Source organism: Nomascus leucogenys, chromosome 19, assembly GCF_006542625.1.
Source record: "Nomascus leucogenys isolate Asia chromosome 19, Asia_NLE_v1, whole genome shotgun sequence".
In the NCBI taxonomy this organism is placed as follows: Eukaryota; Metazoa; Chordata; class Mammalia; order Primates; family Hylobatidae; genus Nomascus; species Nomascus leucogenys.
The window spans coordinates 10398576-10413599 of record NC_044399.1 but is presented as its reverse complement, the minus strand read 5'-3'; the positions used below and the strand labels follow the sequence as shown (position 1 = coordinate 10413599).

Sequence of the window (15024 nt, the reverse complement as noted above, 5' to 3'; positions counted from 1 at the left end):
AATTCATATACAGAAGTTCTAACACCTAATACAGCTGTAGTTGGTGATGGGGCCTCTAGGAAGTAATTAAGGTTAAATGAGGTCATACAGTGTGCCCTTACAAGAAGAGACACCAAGCACTTTGGGAGGCCAAGGTGGGTGGATCATTTGAGGTTGGAGTTTGAGACCAGTCTGGCCAACATAGTGAAACCCCATCTCTACTAAAAATACAAAAAATAGCTGGGTGTGGTGATGGGTACCTGTAATCCCAGCTACTCAGGAGGCTGAGGCAGGAGAATCACTTTAACCTGGGAGGTGGAGGTTGCAGTGCACTGAGATTGCGCCACTGCACTCCAGCATGGGTAACAGAGTGAGACTCCGTCTAAAAATAAAAAATAAAAAAGAGACACCAGAGAGCTCAACCTCTTTCTGTGCACATGCATGGAGGAAAAGCTGTGAGCATGTGGGGCACAGAGAACGAGACCCGAGGGTATGGTGCCTGGCATGCTGGGCACTTTTGAATGTGAGGAAGTTGGAAGCCTTAGAAGCTGCCTCACAGCTTAGGACTTTCTAATCTTCTCCTGCTTCTTACCCCCCTCTCCCCACCCCTGCCCCAGCACAGGAGGGGCACTCACTGGAATTTCCTTATCTGATTTTGGAAACTTCTTTCCAAAAGAAATGCAATTATCTGAAGACCCCCCCGTCCCTAGAATCTCATCAAATAACCAGGAAAGATTAACCACAGGGAGAAGAGAAGAGACTGAGAGTCATCACCACTCCCAGAGAGACTGTCATCTCCTCTTCTGAGGGCAGCTGGGGACATCACCTGGGAGACTCTATCTGCATAATTAGACAACCTTTGTTCACAGTGAAGTTCCACCCCTTACCTTCCCACCACGTCCTCCGGAGAACAGAGGAACTGCGTCCCAGGACATTGTTCTCTGGGCTCATTCATTTACTGAAAGTCATTTACTGCCCCTCTCAATTGCCTACAACTCCATTTCCCTCTCCCTTATGAAGAGGGTGTTTAAGCCTCAGCCACCTGGTGCTCTTTTCAATCTCATCTTTTCTGTGGCCCTGTGCTTATGCACATTAGCAACTTTGAATGCCTTTCTTTCTCCTATTAGTCTGCATATTGTCAGTTTGTTCAAACCTTCAGAGGAAAAGTTTGAACTTCCCTACAGGACACAGCAGGATGGCAGCCATCTGCAAGCAAGAAAGAGAGGCCTCACCAGAAACGAAATCAGCCAGAACATTGACCTTGAACTTCCAGCCTCCAGAACTGCGAGAAAATACATTTCTGTTGTTTTAAGACACACAATCTATGGTATTTTGTGATGGCAGTCCAGGCTGACTGATAGGCACAGTGTGTTTGCCTTTCTAAGGAAAAAAAAAAATCCACAAAATGCTGGTGAGATTTTAATTAAAAACCACAACAAATAAAATCTGAACTTGGATTTTAATTGTAAAGGATTAATCTGTATTCCATGGCTAGAGGAAAATGAAATTCAAGTTTCAGGAAAATCTAAGCAGCTAAACTGTTGAGTTGGACAACAGTTGGACGAGAGTCACTGCCCGATGCCAGGACTGGCTGTGAGGGATGGTTTCCCAGCAGCGCTAGTGTGAGACCATGGCTGGGAGGGAGACCAGGCTCAGACTGAGATAACAGAGGACTCCTCCCATCACACTTCAGCTCAGGACCCCAGGACGTTTTCTGTGGATCTTCCTGAAATTAAGAAGTGGATTTGCAGTTAACGCAGAAACAGCAGAAAGAAAAAAGAGGATGTACATATCTCAGTTACAATGGAGGGGAGATTCATTGTAAGCAGCAGAGCCTGGTTTTGTATGCTGCCCTGACGGCTTCAGGAACCCCACTCCTCCCATTGTGTGGTTCAACCATCCACTGATTTTTTCTTGTTCTCGGTGGCCCTGCCTTTTCCTGCCCTTGAATAAATGTTTGAAGGAACAGCTATCCTCCCATGCAAATGCACATCTCTTTTTCTACAGGCAGCCAGAGAGAAAATCTTGAGTTTGGGGTTAGAATAATATGTCATCTGAGCTGATTCTCTAAAGGATTCCATTACAAAAAGTCCCCTAAATGATAATTGCGGACTTTGTCCTGTTATCAACCACCCCCACCCCCCCTGCCAAGCAGCTGGGTTTAAAATTGCCTGCTGACTGATTCCCTGGGGTTTTTCTGTGTAACTCTTCCATCTCCAGTAACATTGCACATGTGTACACATGCGTACACACACACGCACGCACCCTAAACCTACAAATATTTATTGAATGCTATTGTGTAAGACAGTGAAGACCTTGTGGAAAGTGTACAACGTGATACCTGCCCTCAAGCAATGATGATCCTGTTGGAGAGTGTGTAAATTTCGAAAAACCAATTTGCAAAGCAAGAGTTAAATATCACCAGCCCCAAGGGAAGAGAGGACAGCTTAATCTTTAATAAAGCTGTCACCTCTGATCCACTGGGTTCTCACAACAGCTCTGAGAAATGCTCACGGCAAAGGCTGCAGAGTGATGAGGGAAGGACCGGAGGGGTTAAGCTCTGTGGATTCGCAACACAGAAGGAAGATTGGCCTCGCCAAGCCATCAGCAGGAATGAACAACAACCAAGCGCCGTCTCATTTGCAGTCTTGGCAGCTTGTCTGTACCAAATAAACAACTTAACAAAGAGACCTTGATTTTGATGGTTTGAAAATGGGAGCGGGGTTGATTTACCCAGTGTCTGGCTTTTGCAAAAATCACGCCATTTGAGCTTTCGAGCACTCTGTTCCCCCATCTCCTGGGGTAAATTGACTTTTAAATGAACACAGTTAAATACCTGAGTCTCTGTAACCAGGACAAAGGCTAAAAAGTGCACCTTCCTCCTACACAAGCCACATCAATTTCAGAAAGCGCTTTCTCTCGGACCATAGTACACAGCCCTTTCCGGCCCCAGCCAGCAGAACGGAGCCCATAGAGCCAAAGCCTGGGGGCAGCGGGCTCAGGGCTGAGGAGGTGGGACGCGAGCTTCTGATTTGAGAGGAGGGGAATATTGAGAGAACCATTTCCCCACCTGCTGCCATCATCTCCTCTCCTTCCCACTTACTCTTGCACACATAAAGGATTGAGTTCTTTGAGCAGCGGGTTCCAGTCTGCGGCCTGGGGACTCTTGGGGGGCTGTTGGCAGGACTCTCACGTGCAGGATGCTGATCACTGTATCTGATCATCCATCTACCTGCCCACGCCCTTGTCACCCCACCAGACATCAGATAAGTCCCCTGCCCCAACCCATGCATGCTGTGCTACGCTGGATGCTGCTGAGAAGATAGACATGAATCTGATAAGGTCCCTGCTGTCAAGGCCACAGAGTGGCCTGCGGAAAACATAAGGCCTGCTCACTGGTCCGAAGCACTGTGCAGTCAGACAGATCCAGGTTCAAATCTTAACTCTCCCGTACAATAGCTTTGTTTCCTGGGGCCTCAGATTCCTCATTGGCAAACGTCCCAGTCAAGTAAGTGAAACTGAAAGGACCCTGCCTGAGCACACAGTAGATACTCAGTAAATGTTAATCCCCATTCTCCTTCCCAGGAGAGGATTAAACGATTACCTAAGACTGGCCTACAGGACTGAAAATGGAGATTAAGACAGAGCAAAGCATGACAGAGTTGGGAAAGACCTTTTCTGCCTCACCTAAGATTTTTATTTTATTATGGAAAGGAAGCTACTGGCCCACTCCTGCCCAAAGCATTGTAGCTTCCCTCTTCTCCCAACGTCGTAATCATGTGTTCCTAGCACCTAGACACATGGTGGACATTAGTGGGTATTTCATTAAATGAGGTTCTCCTGGTGTTTCCCAAGTCAATAGCAGCTCTGCACCCTGCATTGCTGTGTTCCCATCTCAGCAATCCTGTGCATTATTGAGGACATATGCTCATCTGCTGGAAAGATCCAAAAACAAGAGAGAAATAAACTTCTATCATGCAGACAGCCCAGGGAGGGAGTGATCTGTTATGAGGGAACTCAGTTTCTGCTAAGCCTTGTGTTCAAACTTATAGGCAGTTTCCAGCTTAGTTTTCCTAATGATGCTGGAAGAAATGACAGCTATCCCAGTTTTACAGAGAAGAAAAGTTCAGAAAGGTGACATGATGACAGACTCCCAGGCCAGTGCTCCTGTTCCACAGCTGTTCCACAGCTGCCTTTTCTGATGGCTGTGAGTTGTGGGGTGAAAGTCCTGGGGAGGGGAGTGGTTCTTTAATTCCAGCTACTTGGGTGGCTGAGGCAGGAGAATCACTTGAACCCAGGAGGTGGAGTTCAAGCCAGGAGGTGGATCTCTGCGGTGAGCAGAGATCGTGCCACTGCACTCCAGCCTGGGCAACAAGAGGGAAACTCAGTCTCAAAAAAAAAAGTTAACATCCATAAGATCCAGCCATTCTACTCCTAGAGAAAAAATATAGATGTCCATGTCAGGGAGGGGAACAATACACACTGGGGCCTGTTGTGGGGGCAGGAGGAGGGAGAGCCTTAAGACAAATAGGTAACGCATTTGGGGCTTAAAACCTAGATGATGGGTGGATAGGTGCAGCAAACCACCATGGCACATGTTTACCTATGTAACAAACCTGCATGTCCTGCACACCTATCCTGGAATTTAAAATTAAATTAAATTAAATTTTAAAAATTTATAGATTTATGTCCATGTAAAGACTTGTGCATAGATGTTCAGAAGAGCTGCATTTGTAATAGTACCAAATTGGAAACAGCCCAGATGTCCCTCAGCAGGTGAAAGAATGAACACACTGGCATATCCACACCACGGAATACCACTCGGCATGGAAAAAGAGGGAATGACGGACACAGTCAACAACATGGATCACACTCAAAGGTATAATCTAAGTGAAAGAGGCCAGATACGAAAGGCTGTTGCATGATTGCCTTTATATGCCACTCAGAAAAAGGCAAAACCATTACGGACAGAAATCTAAGCCACTGTTGCCAGGAGCTGGGGATGGGAAGAGTGATTGGGTTGAAACGGGATGAGAGTGATCACCTGGCGGTGACGAAAATATTCTGTCTGAATCGTGGATCGTGGTGGTGTTGACATGACTCTATACATTTTGCAAATCTTACAAAACTGTCCACCTAAACTTCACAGTATGCAAATTACACCTCAATAAACCTGACTTTAAAAATTTTTAAGTATTATCATTACCATATTCAGCGATGGTTTCCTCCTTTTTTTTTTTTTTTTAGCAAAAACTTATCACTAAAATGAGAGAAAAAGAGCACTATTTATACCAATTTCTGCTGATTAATCCATGACTACATGCCATATTTTCGTATGGAGGGCTATAAATAAAGATTTCTATCACACACACGGTGCATGCGTGCACTGTACCCGATGAGGAACTTTTAGAGCCCCTGCCCCTATGACAGTCGCAGGAACAGAATGGAGACGAGGAAAGCGGCTGTTATCATGCTCATGACGCTGTTTCTCATGCTCGTGTCACTCGCCGCAGCCACAGACACATGAGGAAGGACGGCAGCGCCAGTATTATCATTGCTTCTGTTTTATAAATGTGAAAATGAAGTGAAAGATCTTGCCAAAGGTCACACAGCAGGTCCATGGCAAACCCTGAACTTGAATCCACGTCTTTATACTACAAAGTCATACATTTCCATTAATCTTCTCTCTAAAAGCAAGAAAGTGAAAGGCAGGCGGGAGGCGGGGGTATGGACTTAATTGTGAGCCCTGTCGAGGGGAAAATTCATGGGCAGGAAGTAAGCTTGTTACAGACCGTGGTCTGTTCTGGGAGCTTCCACAAACCAGCCCCGGTGAATCTGAAAACGCCGCCCACTCCTTCGCACCGGGAGCCTGTGAGGTGGTGCGGGCCCAGATGTAACCAGGACAAGGGCCCAGGTGTGACCAGGACAAGGACACACTGGACGTTGCTCAGCTGTGGCCTCCACACTAGGTCATGAGGCAGACAGAGTCCCTGGGAGTTTGACGTCCTGGACCCAACCCGGCCCCACCCACACTGGCTGCGTTTTGAAGCCACCAGGCAGCCCCCGGGCCCAGGACAGCCTGGGAAGGGGGGGCTCGATGAACAGGCCCCCACTCTCCTCCCTCCTGTGTCCCCGTTCTGCAGCCGCCTCCTTTACCAGGGCCTCAGGTGGCGCCAGACTCCCCTTTCTGTCCCGGAGGCCTCCTCTATGGCCCTGTCCCCATGGGGAGCTCCATCCTGTTCACCACAGGCAGCATTTCCCAAAGGGAACTGCTCCAGCCACCAGGTCTGAGGGATGGTTGATGGGGCGGGTGAGGAGGGGGCATTTTCAGAAAGAGTTCTGAGGAAAAAAATGACTTCTGTGGGAAATCCCAGGTTGAAGCGTCATGGGTTGAATCATGCCCCCCTCCAAAAGATTTGTTGAGATTCTAACCCCCAGTGTTACCACTAGAGGGTCGTGACTGCAAGTTGTTCAGGTTCTTGGCGTTTTGAACAAAGAATTGGACAAAACGCCCAGCAAAGCAAAGAAAGAATGAAACAACAAAAGAACGAAAGGAGAGGTTTATTGAAAATGAAAGTACACTCCACAGTGTGGGAGCGGACGGAGCAGCGGCTCAAGAGCCCAGATCCAGAATTTTCTAGGGTCCAAATACCCTCTACAGGTTTCCCATTGGCCACTTGGTGATCACATCATGTAAATGAAGTGGTGGCCCACAATTGGTCTTTCTGCAACCAATCAGAAGCTGAAATGAAGTTACGAAGGTCACGCTCCTGTGCAATCATCTGATTGGCTGCAAAAAACAACCAATCAGAGGCTAAGGTGAAGTTATAAAAGTTGCACTTCTAGCAAATGAAGACTCAGCGGTCGGCAATCAGTCTGACTGGTTGCGGAAAGCCAGTTTCCCATCTGTGGTGCAGAAAAGGTGGGGATTTTGCAAAGGGAGGAGCCTCTGGTCCTTTTGTTACTTAGTCCTGGAAAGTTAGGTTTTTCCTTTCAATTTAGTTCTAGGAAGTCAGCTTGAAACGGCCTTAGGTTCCCTGCCTCCAAACCCTATTCTCCTGCCTCACCAGCACCTCAGAAGGGGACCTTCACTGGAAACAGGTTTGCTGAAGATGTAATTAGTTAAAATAAGATATCCTGCTGGACTAGGGTGTGCCCTTAATCCAATGTGACTATGTCCTTAGGAGAGAGAGAGACACAGACACATAGGGACAGAAGCAAGCCTGGGGTGCCACGGATGCCACAGATGTCATGGATACCACGGACTGCCAGCCACCAGCAGCTGGAGGAGCAGGAAGGACCCTCCCTAGACCTCCAGATGGGGCACGGCCCTGCCGACTCCTGGATCTCAGACTTCCGGCCTCCAGAACTGTGAGAGAATCGATGTCTGTTGCTCAAGCCCCAGCGTGGTGCTTTCTTACAGCAGCCCCAGGACACTGGGACACTGGGACACTCACACACACAATGTCCACAACCATTTTTTACTTTTCAGAGACTTGAACAAGCTAACCTGCAAGAAGTTCCCAGAAGGAGGAGGCAATCACCCCCTTGTCTCCATTTATTTTACCACAAACCTTTTTCCTCAAAAAAACTCAGTGTGCCATGAAACGTACTTTGAGAAGTGGGGGTCTTTGGCATGCATCTGTGGTACCCCAGGAAGGTGACATAGAAGGAGGGGCCAGGCAGGGACCACAGAGTCTGGGTGCCCCTCCAGAGAGGGTGTCCCACCAAACCACAGGCCAACACCAGGCCCCGCAGAGACCCCTGCTCGTGCTCACTGAATGAGTGGGCACCCCGACTAGCAGGAATTTCATCCTACTGACAGACGACCGACCCTCTGCCTCTGGACCAGTGTAGGGGTTCGCCCCAAAGGGAGGCTCCACCAGACATTTGCTCGCCTCCTTGGCCTCATCTCCCAAGCCGCCCCAGCCCCTTGCCCACCCCAAGCTTCAGTGATACCAAGCTTTCACATGCCTTGCCTTCTCTGCTCTGGGCCTTCTCACACACTGTTCCTGCTGTCTAGAATGACCCCCTACTCCCACCCCAATTCTGCCTTTTGCCTGCTGACTGGATTGCCACTCATTCGTTAAGGCCAAGTTCAGGGGCTGTGGACACCACTCTCAGGTCACACCTCCCCACTCCCTGCCAGCACCTTCCGCAGTGAGGGCCCTGACAGTTCCTCCACCCCGGTGTCCAGGCAGCTTCTTGCAGTGAAGAGAAGACGAACTTCAAAATGGCGGTAGCAGTTCACGCTCACCTCTCTTTGCCCTTGGGCAACTTGCTTTGCCTCTTCAAATTTCTGTTTTCTCATCGATAAACAATATCTATGAGCCAGATGTTTGTGAAAATGAAATAGTGTATTACTGATAGGTGCTAGACATCTAGTCGGTGTAAATAAAATCGTGTTGTTTTACTGTTGGTAACATAGGATTTGTCTGGGGGCAGCTGGCCGGGAGCTCCTTGAGGACAGAGGCAGTGGGTGTGTCGCTCCTCTCTGCAGCCGAGCCCCCAGTCCTCCCAGAGTGAATCTTTGCTGACTGCACCAGGGAGCCGTCCCCTTGGAGGCTCAGCAGGGCGCGGGCTGTGTTGTCAGCCCTTCCTCTTCCTGTTCACAGCCTTCCCTTAATGACTCAGGAGCACTCCCGGCAGCATCCCCTCTTACAACACACTGCCTTGCTCCAGGGTTGGCGATGGGATCATTCCCCCTGGCGCCTAGAGCCTAGTAGCACCTAGAGCACTGTGATTCTGCGTCTGATTCTGAGTCATGGGGACATGAGCAGCAGGGGTCTCCCCCAAGCACTCCGTTTAACATTCACCCCCACGCTGGCACCATCAGCCGAGCAGATAGCATTTCCTGTCTCAGAACGTTCTTGTCATTTGTTTAAGCAAGTTGAAAACTGCTGCACCAGATCCCTCTGAAAGGAAGTACCCAGAAGTCAGGTGGGTTGGGAAGTCGGGGAAGAAGGTCCCTCCCTTTACATGTTGTAATTTTTTCTATTTTCTAAATTTATTTATACTGGATGTTCTAACATGCTGATAAAAGCCATCTACAAAAACATGCATTCATTAAACAGATATTGGGTACCTTCTATTCACCAAGCTCTGTGGGGGTAATGGAGGCAAAATTAAAATTTAAAATTCCTGCCCTTAATAAATATATTGATTAAGGTACAAGTTAAATGGCTAGAACAAAAACGCCCCTACAGACAGTGACCCAAACCCTATAGGAGTTTGTTTTTCTTTTTTGTAACAGTCCCAAGGTGACTTCCACTCCACAAGGGCATTCCAGGAATCAGCTTCCTTCTATCTTTTTTGTCTTGCTGAGATAAAACTTACATGCAATAGGCACATAAATCTTAAAAGAATAGCTCAATCAATTTTTATGTGCATATAAACCTGTGTAACCACCACCCAAGTAAAGGTACAGAACTTTTCCAGCACTCAGGCTAGGCATGGTGAGTCACATCTATAATCCCAGCACCTTGGGAGACCCAGGTAAGAGAATCACTTGAGGTCAGGAATTCAAGAATGGCCTGGGAAACCTAGTGAGACCCTGTCCCTACAAAACATAGAAAAAATTAGCTGGGCATGGTGGCCTGCACCTATAGTCCCAGCTACTGTGGAGGCTGAGGCAGGAGGATCACTTGAGCCCACGATGTTGAGGCTGCAGCGAGCTATGATTGTGCTACTGCACTCCAGCCTAGGCTACAGAGTAAGACCTTGTCTCCAAAAAAAAAAAAAAAGAAAAAAAGAAAAGAAAAGAAAAAGAAAAAGAATGCTTCCAACACTCAAATTCCTCCTGTCTTATTGCTTTGTAATACCCTATGGTGTAATCTTCATTCCACAACAAAAACTCACTCATTTTATCACCTCTACATTTCAACCCACAGGAAAGAGAGAGAAAAAGGAGGAAGGCATGTAATTTCCTAATTTAAAAAAAAATGGTGATCTGGAAGTTGCAGAGATTGCTTCTGTCACACTCTATTAGCTAATTCTTAGTCATATGACTGTATGAGCTATAAGCGTAGCTAGGGAAAATTGCCTTTGGTTGGGCAACCACATATGCCAAATAAATTCCTGAGTTTTTATTACAAAGAGGAAGTAGGTGTTATTTCCATTTTATAGATGAAGAATCTGAAGATCGGAGAGATGAAGTGGTTTGCTTTAGCTGAACTGAATTATAAACCAAAGTTTGTCTGATCCCAAAGTTAGTTTCTTAACACTTGTCTTTAAATTAACAGAAAGGCCAGGCGCCTATAATCCCAGCACTTTGGGAGGCCGAGACAGGCAGATCACCTGAAGTCAGGAGTTCAAAACCAGCCTGGCTAACATGGTGAAACCCCGTCTCCACTAAAAATACAAAATTAGCTGGGCATGATGGCATGTGCCTGTAATCCCAGCTACTCGGGAGGGTGAGGCAGGAGAATCACTTGAGCCCGGCAGGCTGAGGTTGCAGTGAGCCAAGATTGTGACGCTGCATTCCAGCCTGGGCAATAGAGCCAAACTCCATCTCAAAATAAATAAATAAAGGCCTGGCGTGGTGGCTTACGCCTGTAATCCCAACACTTTGGGAGGCTGAGGTGGGTGGACCACCTAAGGTCAGGAGCTCAAGGCCAGCCTGACCAACATAGAGAAACCCCGTCTCTACTAAAAAAACAAAAATTAGCCAGGCATGGTGACGCATGCCTGTAATCCCAGCTACTCAGGAGGCTGAGGCAGAAGAAATGCTTGAACCCAGGAGGCAGAGGTTGTGGTCACCCGAGATCGCACCTTGCACTCCAGCCTAGGCGACAATTGCAAAACTCAATTGTTTAATTAATTAAAATAATTAATTAATTAATAAATAGAACGTCTCAGTTGAGACACCTATATCTAAGAATACTTAAGCCATTAGCATAGAAGTAATAGCCTTAAGTTCTGCAGCAGAGCAATTCAGAAACAATTGAAGTCTGTATAAAAATTTCTGTTAAGTTTCGACTTCCAGTACGGTGACATGAGTAGCTCCTGGACCTGCTCCCCAGTGAAACTGGTGAACATTATTTTTTTAAAAAACCAACCATTTAAATTCCCTGGTAATAGTCCCAAGGGCATAGAGCAAATGAAACATTTATTCAAGAAAATCTGCAAGAACTCAGAAGAGTGAAAATGTGTGGTATTTGAACCACGACTTTCTCCTCCCCTAGTTCCACCTCAGAGTGACTGAAATTCCACTCCAGACAGGTGCAGCCAAGAACGCAGAGCTCTGTCTGGCTCACCCACCCTCAACACACAGCTCTCAGTTGGAGAGCTATAGTATCTTCCTGCTTGCCTGGAAGGAACAAGACGTCAGCATTTCTCATTCTGCCCCCAATCCCCTGTTGCAGAGGCAAAGCTCTGGGTCAGTACAGCTGAAAGGTGGGGGCTTCCTGCAAGCCGAGGCAATGCCAAACAATGGAGGCTGTGGTGAAAAGCAATTAGGAGAAGACTAGTAGATTCATTAAAGATATAAGCTAAGCCACAGGTTGGCTAGTTTTCCAGCAAGAACCAGGAAAAGAAGCAGATAAAAACATCTCTCCTAGAGTAAGAACAAATCTCAAACACTGACCTTAAAAACTATCCCTCAGAGGCTGGGCACGGTGGCTAATGCCTATAATCCTAGCACTTTGGGAGGCTGAGGTGGGCAGATCATCTGAGGTCAGGAGTTCAAGACCAGCTGGGCCAACACAGTAAAATCTTGTCTCTACCAAAAATACAAAAATTAGCCAAGCATGGTGGCTCATGCCTGTAATCCCAGCTACTCGGGAGGCTGAGGCAGGAGAATCACTGGAACCCAAGAGGCAGAAGCTATAGTGAGCCGAGATCACGCCACTGCACTCCAGCCTGGATGACAGAGCGAGACTCCGTCTCAAAAAAAACACAAACAACAACACAAAACTATCCCTCAGAGAGGTTACATCCCATCAGTCCTTGTGTGCCACCATCCCCCTCTTTCTCGGTGCTACCTAGAGTGGTGGCAGCCATCTCTTACTCGGCATCATGGCCGCCCTCAGACCCCTTGTAAAACTCAAGATCATCAAAAAGAGGACCAAGAAGTTCATCCAGCACCAGCCAGACATATGTCAAAATGAAGCATAACTGGTGGAAACCCAGAGGTATTGACAACAGGGTTTGTAGAAGGCGCAAGGGCCAGATCTTGATGCCCAACATTGGATATGGGAGCAACAAAAACACAAAGCACATGGGGCCTAGTGGCTTACAGAAGCTCCTGCTCTACAACGTCAAGGAGCTGGAAGTGCTGCTGAGGTGCAACAGAGTTAAGGACAGCAGAGGCCACCCCATGCTCAAGAGCTGGCACTGCCTATCCTTGGAGTGAGCTCTGTGCTGGAACGTAGCTTGTGCGGGTGCCAGGAGGGAACAGGAAGGAGTGTGAAGGATGCTTGTTTGTTTGTGAGAGGAGACATCTAAGGAAACAGAATTGACTTTATCATCATCCCTTTTTTTTTTTTTTTTTTTTTTTTTTGAGACGGAGTCTCGCTCTGTCACCCAGGCTGGAGTGCAGTGGCGCGATCTCGGCTCACTGCAAGCTCCGCCTCCCGGGTTCACGCCATTCTCCTGCCTCAGCCTCTCCGAGTAGCTGGGACTACAGGCGCCCGCCACCACGCCCGGCTAATTTTTTGTATTTTTAGTAGAGACGGGGTTTCACCGTGGTCTCGATCTCCTGACCTCGTGATCCACCTGCCTCCGCCTCCCGAAGTGCTGGGATTACAAGCGTGAGCCACCGCACCCGGCCTATCATCATCACTTTTTATCAGCTGTCAAAGATAACTGTGGGCCTCATGAGGTATGGGACCAAGTGACTGCTTTTCACCTATACCCTGGAAAGACCTGTCAGGCCAGGAGAACCGGAAATGAGCCGTGGGAAGAATGTTTGCCTGATGCACAGCCAGGATCGAGTCATTCTAAGATGCTCTAATTTATTCTGCTTGAGAAATCACCTGAAAAACTTCTCTTGGGAAGCCACAGTTGCCTCTGTTCCTAGCCCCACTTTTCTCATCAGTGACTTTATCATCTCACCAAATGGAGCCACTCAGAAGGCAGACAAGAGTCAGATGGCTCTTACCCAGTGAAGGCCTTGCTGTCACTCTAAAATGGACTATAATGAGTGGGTGGGGTGAAGATCTTGGCACAGCCCCTAATCCTCTCAGGGATGGATTTCTCTACAGGGCACAGGGAGCCAGTGAGCTGGAGGGTGGGGGTCAAGCCATAGAAGAGGCAGCATCAGCTGCTTCTGCCAGCCTCAGGATGACCACTTTTCTTGCTGGCCTGGCTAATTTTATGCACCTGCCCCTCACACCAGAGAAGTTGAGGTTGTCGGTTGGGGGAAAAAAAAACTGGTCCCTGAAATGGCTCTCACAGTCTGTATCTGGAAAGTGCCAATGGCATTTTCTGCCAAAATGCTACCCAGCAGGTTTTAAATGTCACACAAGCATGTCTCCACATCAGTGATATGTCTGAGTATGCAGTGCTGGTCAGAGGCAGTTCAGCCCAACAGCAGGCACTGGGGCTGTCATGTTAACACTCATATCCCTGGTGCCTCCCACAGGGCTGGCACAGAGCTGGTAGTCAATAAAGATTTTTAAATGATTTAATGAATGAAACAACAACAACAAAAAGCTATTCCTTAGAGAAGCCCAAATTTAATTGAATCAGTCAGTAGAGCAACCTAGGGCATTGTTGAAAACAACAGGGAAATCAGCCAGCAATTTGTGGAGTTTAACAACATATGGCTGTGGTCAGGGAAAAAGACAATCAAAGAGAGCCCTGTCAAACCTGCTGCTAACCCAGGGTAACTGTGCATATGCCCAAGGCTGGGCCTGTGAGGAGCAACATCAGAGGTTTTAACTTGTGGGGACTGGAGGGTGGACTTCACAGCCAGTCACCAAACAAATAAACAATCAAGTATTACTAATAAGCCCCAGAGGAGAAGAGAACCCATCTCTACAGTTGCTGTATTATTTACAATGTCCCATTTCCAACAAAAAATTATGACATGTAAAGAAACGGGAAAATCTGACCCATATATGAGTGGAAAAGCAGGCAACACAAACTGAGAGCAACCAGCTATCAGATTTGACAAAGACTTCAAAGTAGCCATTATAAATATATTCAAATAACTAAAGGAAATCATGATTGTAGTAAAGTAAACCATGATTAAAGTAGGGTAAAGGAAGGTATGATGACAATGTTGCACCAAACAGAGACTATTGATATAGACTAAAGAGACAGAAATTCTTAAAAAGAACCAAATGGAAATCCTGGAGTTGAAAAGTAATAACTGGAATGACATTTTCACGAGATAGGCTCAAAAGATTTATTTGAACGGGCAAAAGAAAGAATTACCAGACTTGAAGATGGATCAATAGAGATTATGCAATTTGAAGAACAGAGAAAAAGAAAGAATGAAGAAAAATGAACAGAATCTCAGAAAAATGTGGAACACCATTAAATGCATCAACATTAAATGCATCTCCTTCAGTCCCAGAAGGAGAAAAGAAAAAGAAAAAAACAGAAAAACTATTCAAAGACATAATGGCTGAAAAATTCCTAAATTTTATGAAAAACATTAATCTACACATCCAAGAAGCTCAGCAAATTCCACATAGGATGAACACAAAGACATCCACAAACAGACGCATCAAAGGAAGTCACAACATGATCAACAGCTGACTTCTCATCAGAAACAATGGAGGCCAGAACATAGTGGACAACATTCAAAGTACTGAAAGAAAACAGCTGTCAGCAAAGAATCCTGTGTTCATTAAAGCTGTCTTTCAAAACTAAAGACATTCTCAGATCAGCAAGAACAGAGAATCCATTGCTAGCAGACATGTCTTAGAAGAAATGCCAATATAAATTCTTACATCTGGGCCAGACATAGTGGCTCTCACCTGTAATCCCAGTACTTTGGGAGGTCGAGGTGGGTGGATCACAAGGTCAGGAGTTTGAGACCAGCCTGGCTAACATGGTGAAACCTGGTCTCCACTAAAAATACAAAATATAGCTGGG

The 15024-nt window shown here is 46.8% G+C and overlaps 1 protein-coding gene across 1 annotated transcript; it reads right to left on the bottom strand.

The window, feature by feature from the left end:
- Window positions 1-1419: 1419 nt before the first annotated feature.
- Window positions 1420-8301, bottom strand: LOC101176045. Its single transcript, XM_004091339.3, has 2 exons — window positions 8132-8301; window positions 1420-1705 (listed from the first exon to the last, which is right to left on the bottom strand). The coding sequence occupies exons 1-2, from the start codon at window positions 8288-8290 to the stop codon at window positions 1505-1507; spliced, it is 360 nt and encodes a 119-aa protein (XP_004091387.1). The 5' UTR covers window positions 8291-8301; the 3' UTR covers window positions 1420-1504.
- Between the last annotated feature and the right edge of the window lie 6723 nt (window positions 8302-15024).